This window comes from Seriola dumerili, unplaced genomic scaffold (genome assembly GCF_002260705.1).
Source record: "Seriola dumerili isolate Sdu_G_001 unplaced genomic scaffold, Sdu_1.0 BDQW01000199.1, whole genome shotgun sequence".
In the NCBI taxonomy this organism is placed as follows: Eukaryota; Metazoa; Chordata; class Actinopteri; order Carangiformes; family Carangidae; genus Seriola; species Seriola dumerili.
In genome coordinates, this window is record NW_019174454.1 from 849,496 (window position 1) to 854,912 (window position 5,417).

The 5,417-nt window shown below is 37.7% G+C and overlaps 2 protein-coding genes across 3 annotated transcripts; both read right to left on the bottom strand.

Annotated features, from left to right (window-relative positions):
• Positions 1–1,254: 1,254 nt before the first annotated feature.
• Positions 1,255–1,883, bottom strand: spa17 (sperm autoantigenic protein 17). Its single transcript, XM_022753871.1, has 3 exons — positions 1,663–1,883; positions 1,476–1,555; positions 1,255–1,353 (listed from the first exon to the last, which is right to left on the bottom strand). The coding sequence occupies exons 1-3, from the start codon at positions 1,814–1,816 to the stop codon at positions 1,306–1,308; spliced, it is 282 nt and encodes a 93-aa protein (XP_022609592.1). The 5' UTR covers positions 1,817–1,883; the 3' UTR covers positions 1,255–1,305.
• A 391-nt stretch (positions 1,884–2,274) lies between these two features.
• Positions 2,275–5,183, bottom strand: LOC111228067. 2 transcript variants are annotated; one of them, XM_022753850.1, is made up of 10 exons: positions 5,056–5,183; positions 4,608–4,913; positions 4,438–4,491; positions 4,318–4,353; positions 4,023–4,139; positions 3,881–3,905; positions 3,739–3,779; positions 3,601–3,651; positions 3,390–3,502; positions 2,275–2,501 (listed from the first exon to the last, which is right to left on the bottom strand). In XM_022753850.1, exons 1-10 carry the CDS (start codon positions 5,102–5,104, stop codon positions 2,370–2,372), a joined length of 924 nt encoding a protein of 307 aa, XP_022609571.1. In that variant the 5' UTR covers positions 5,105–5,183; the 3' UTR covers positions 2,275–2,369. The 2 variants fall into 2 exon arrangements, with proteins under 2 accessions (XP_022609571.1, XP_022609572.1); XM_022753851.1 differs by lacking the exon at positions 4,318–4,353.
• Positions 5,184–5,417: the final 234 nt, after the last annotated feature.

Here is a 5,417-nt window from a genome sequence, read left to right on the forward strand (position 1 = left end):
CGACTACATGTATATCATTTTCAACAGTGGCTATTTCCATTATTCTCTCGGTTCCACCAAGCTCTGTAGCACAAACGTCCACATCAGCCTGCTCAGAATACGGAAAGACCTCCACTGGTTCTTCAACTTCAGTATTTTCCTCTCTTTCTGAGCCTGCAATCTCCTTATCTACAACTGCAGAGTCTTGTTTATCACCTCCCTCATCTTCCGCCATTCCTAACTCCTGAGCACACACATCTACATTAGAAACCCCACTGAATGATAACAAGTTAGTGGACTCAGATTGATGTATGTCTTGGTCTGGAACAGAGCTGCTATCTTTTTCATTAGCTGCCCTGTCAACTTTTTCAAGTGTATTTATTGTGGGGTCTTTCTCTTCCTCGGTCCCACTCAGTTCATCAGACTGTACATCTGCAGCTGGGAGCCTGTTGATGGATTCCCCTTCTGAAAGTCCTTTTTCCACTGAAATAATGTGTTTCTCTGTAATATCATGTTTTCCTTCTTCTTGTGTGCTTTCAGTTAAATCAACTTCTTCAGATACGTTAGGTTGTGAGATCGAAAGATTTGAGGCTTCTGCTGAATGACTTGATTCATCTTCCGTTTGGCACTCAAATGATTTTTCTCTAAAAAAGTACCAATCAAAATGAAAGGCTTAAGGTGAGAAATATTCAGTATGACAAGGGAAAAATTTGATGCTTCTCAGAAACCATGCAAGTATCATAATGCCTGTGTCACACTCATCTGGATCCTGTCACTGTGTTGCTGCAGCTGGTCGTCTCTTGTTGATCAGTCTTGCTCTTTCTCACCTTTGACACTGCAAACTTACCAGTGCTTTCAATACTGAACTGACATTCTGTGCTAGCTCTGAGCCTCTAAGCCACAATTTTTTACATGAACCTCTCTGAAAAGTTGCATTAGATTGAACCATACTATCCATATATTAAAATAAATTAGTATACACTACTGCATTTGCTTATAAAATCTGAACGCATACTTTTAACAGATGTGCAGTGATTATTTTCTGGCATTTGTTGAGACAATGCATGTATGTCCAAACCTCAGAAAAAGTATAGCTGGGGAGTGATTATGCAAATTTTACCGATTACCTAATTCTATTTCCTAATTTACCTCATCAGCACTACAGAAAACCTCACACCAAATGACGTCTGATGGAAACATTTTAGAAATAAACATGACAAAATAATATTGCATTCTCATGTCCACTTATCACTATCCTTTCCCTCATGTTCACCCTGTCCCTCTCCTGTTGATCCTCTTGCCTGTTGATAGCACATATAGTGAAACTCACTTGGAAATGGCGATCTCTGGTGCAAGCTCTTTCTCGGGACTAGCCTGTTGGGGTGAAAACCGACAACAAAGGTGTAATGGTAAATAGAAACTCGCTGATAAACGGAGGAGAGATTTATACGCATACTGAGAGTAGTAAGCTAATATATTGTAGGTTGAATTCGTACCCCAGTAGCCTTGAATGCATGGTTGTTGTAAAATCGATCTTCCAGTTTAGCAGCCCACTCAGCAGGGTCCATGCCACTCTCTACACGCAAAAAAGAAAACAATAATAATTTGACAGTACGTAATAGCATTTGTCTCATTTAAAGGGCAACTTTTACTTGTCAGTTTCACGTAGAAAGTTGAAGTTACCTTCTCTTTGTTTGAGAAGAACATCGAAGTACTGTGCAGCATATTTAGGGATGTCTTCAGGCTGGTCTCGTAGGATTTCTCTGGCAAGTCCCTCGAGGATTGTACCAAACCCTCGCGGTATCCGCAGGTGAGTGTTGGAGAAAGGCACTGACATTTTTTAGGATAAACTTCGACGGTAACTAGGGATATCTGACCAGGAGAAGTTTTTCCACTGTAGCTTATTTACTGTCTTCCCCTTGTGTAGTGCAGAAGGGGAGAAAAGCTAACGTTAGCTGGTAACTTTCTAAAGTACATAACGTTAACTTAACGTTTGTGGTTAAGCATATTAGCTACACACCACTTAAACAGCTTATATATATGTATATATATATTCAGTAAGATTTAGAAAATGTCAAAACATAAGTAATTAGTTACGCCTGTTACCTGAAATGACTTGCAATTCGTATCAACGTTTACTTTTAAATGCTATGGCTAGTGACAGTAGGCTTTTTGTTGATAACCGTTTCTAGGCAACGACTCTGACTACGGATACTGACAAGGCTCAAATGCCATTAAACTCACAAGAATTAAAGTCTTTATTGGTTATAATTGCGGGTTCATAGCATTCTTGAAGCAAACAATATAACGAGTAGCATAAAGCAGCATTATTTACACATAATGTATATTAGCATGTATAGCACAGTCAGACGTGTGTCCCATTTCGCTCCTCAGGCATATGTGATGACTGCATATTCCGAGTTGGTACTCATCTTGCGGCTGACCTCTCTGGGCATGGGGACATGCAGCCTGTCAGCTGATCGTGAGGCCTGCAGGTAAGACCTTGATTCATCTCCCCACCACTGGAGAGGAAGCAGAGAAAAACTCTTGTAGTATGTTGGAAATAGAAAGATCCACTCAAGACTTTTGCCTCTTAGGTTTAGTCAAACCTAGTTGATAAAAATACCTAATATAAATAAACTGTTTATTGGCTTTATTTCTTTTTTATATAAACCCATGCATGAAATATATATTCACTGTATAATCAAGAAAGAGAAATATAAGAGGTGTTAACATTATGATATAAAATTAACAGCTTTATGATCATTTTAGAAGCTGTGTGACTGTGGAGTTGTATTACAACACCGAGAGCTGTCTCTCAAGTTTAGTCAAACCTAGTTGATAAAAATACCTAACATAAATAAACTGTTAACTGACTGTATTTCTATTTATACAAACCCATACTTATGAAATATATAATCACTGTATAGTCAAGTGAGAGAAATATAAGAGGTGTTAACATTATGATATAAAATGAACAGAACATTTCTCACCTTAAGCCTTTCATTTTGATTGGTAATTTTTAGAGAAAAATCAGTCCCAAACTGAAGAATATCTAAGTCTAAACTTAAAGTTTCTTGTCTGGCAACCCTAGCGTGACAGATGCTCTCTACATATAGTAGGTCCTTTGTTCACCTAAGACTTGAGCAGTCGATAAAGCATACATAGCCAAGTAACTGTTCATTCACTTAAGATTATATAATCCGGGCCTTCATTGTGCCTCCTTGTAGACCAACAACTATAAGTGATCAACATAACATAGGCATTCACCAATTTTATATTTAAGATTGTGATCTATGGTTGCAAAGGCGTGCTCAGAACAGAGCAGTGGAGAATAAGCTGTCCTGTGAATTTATGATTCAGTGAGATAAAAGTAACAAACTCATTGACACTGAAGTCTTGTCCCTCACCTCCTTTTGATCTCCAGGAGTCAAATAGCAAACCTGAGTGAGCTCTGGTGTGCTGACACCTCGGGCAGCGATCATTATGTCAGCATATGGAACCTCAGTGTCACTCTCATTATCTGGGTCAAAAAAATTATTAAATATATTAGTAATTGTCTGTCTTCTTATTGTAACAACTTCTGCTCTGTCATTTAGAAAAGATGTGTGATTGTCTTACCTGGTGTTGGAATCCTTAAAGTCACTCTTTCACTGTGTGTTGACAGTGACCCTGGTGAATATGACAGGTAAGAATGACAGGACTGCATTTGGAAGCCAGAATTGTTGCATTTTATATTTCATATTTTTGATTATTTACCCTTCACTGGTGAGAAGACAGCATGAGATGGTTGTGGTGAGCTGAAACAGAAAATAAAGAAATTAACTAACAAAGCATTTTGCAAAATCATGGATTTTTTGTTAAGGTTATGAACACATAAGTTTACCCAAATTGTACTTACCTTGACCTGGATAGAACAGGCTCCCCTGGGATGTGTGATATTGTTAATGAAATGATATAGAGATAAAAATTGTATGTAATTTCTCAGAACTGGTTACTTTTTACAGAAAGAATATGTTCATAGTGTAATATTCTGTAATCACCTTTACCGTTCCAGCTTTGTCTGTTCCAGTTCAGACACAGATAAGCAGCCAATGCTGCAAGCACCATGGCCACAGCAACACTTACTGTTGCTAAAACCTTAATTCCAGTAAATTCTCCTGTTAACATTAACACAACAGTATGAAATTGGATTGGATTGGATTGAAAGGGCAACTTTGAAAGGGCAACTTGTACTTGTCAGTTCAACATATAGATGCACATAATAATACAGAATTCATACGTAGTCATACATTATCTATGTTGATTAACTTTCTATTCTGCACTGTTTAAACTCACCTCCACTTGAGTCTTTTGGCTTAGCAGAAAGAGATGCTGAGAAATGTATAACATAGGATAAAAAAGTAAAAGTAATTTGATTGTGCAGTATTTTATGTCAGACTTATAAAAGTTTCTCACCATTTTTAGTTTCAGTCATTGGGGTAACTGTCCAGTTTGGGGCACTTGTTTGAGCTGAAAACAAACAAGCAGAAAACTCTGAAATCATTTGTTTAGTTGCTTCTTTTTTAAAGAATTGCCAAAGACACGATATATCTTTTATTGATTTTCACATACTAATGTTCATCTACCTTCAAGTTGCAGTGAAACAATACGCTCTGTTTTTTGTGGAAGCTGGGGGTCATCTGTGTCTTGTGTGTAGCAAGTGTAGCTCGTTTTAAGGTCTTCAGCGGACACGTTTGACAGATGAAGAGATGTTGTGCAAAAGGTGCTTGAGCTTTGTGTCCCATGACAGACAGAGTTGCCTGGTGTTTTACTCCAACAGCCCCGAACAAATCCATTGGAGCAATTGTAGGTGCAGTTTAATGTTAGAGAGTCCCCTAACACTACAGTCAAGAAATCAGTGGGTATCTTCATATTAACACAGCTACCAAAATCTGCAAAGAGACGAAGTTTGATCTACTTTAAACATCAAATAACAAGCATGACTTTTTGACAGCATTATTGAACGCATGTACATTTTTTTAACATACTTATTGCTAAAGCCCAGTACAATAACAAAGAGTATAAAAACCTTACCTTGTGTCACCCACAAAAAGAGTAATGTGAAGTGGACTGAGATCATCATTATTGCTCCCTGTTTTTCTGATTCCTGCTGCCTCGAAAAACAAGCAATCAAATATCTCCTGCACTTGGAGTCTGGTGATGCTTGCACCTGCAGAAAAATACTGAAATACCCACACATGTGAGCCAACCTTTGGTTAAGAGTACAGGAAGTGGTATACAGCAGGATTTAGAATTATGTAAAAATAATTCATAAGTTTCCATTTATTGCACTTCACTTCCTGGAAAATTATGTTTCTGTTGAAAGTGTAAAGGACAAAAGCATATTCTCAAAAACGATACACCAATCACCCACTAACATTCAAATTACCTAAATT

Coding starts and splice junctions, on each gene's coding strand:
- spa17 (XM_022753871.1), bottom strand. CDS start 1,816: ATGTCAGTGCCTTTCTCCAACACTCACCTGCGGATACCGCGAGGGTTT. Junction 1,556..1,662: donor TCTTCTCAAACAAAGAGAAG/GTAACTTCAACT, acceptor TTTTGCGTGTAG/AGAGTGGCATGGACCCTGCT. Junction 1,354..1,475: donor ATGCATTCAAGGCTACTGGG/GTACGAATTCAA, acceptor TCACCCCAACAG/GCTAGTCCCGAGAAAGAGCT.
- LOC111228067 (XM_022753850.1), bottom strand. CDS start 5,104: ATGATGATCTCAGTCCACTTCACATTACTCTTTTTGTGGGTGACACAA. Junction 4,354..4,437: donor AATGACTGAAACTAAAAATG/GTGAGAAACTTT, acceptor TACATTTCTCAG/CATCTCTTTCTGCTAAGCCA. Junction 3,906..4,022: donor ACAAAGCTGGAACGGTAAAG/GTGATTACAGAA, acceptor CACACATCCCAG/GGGAGCCTGTTCTATCCAGG.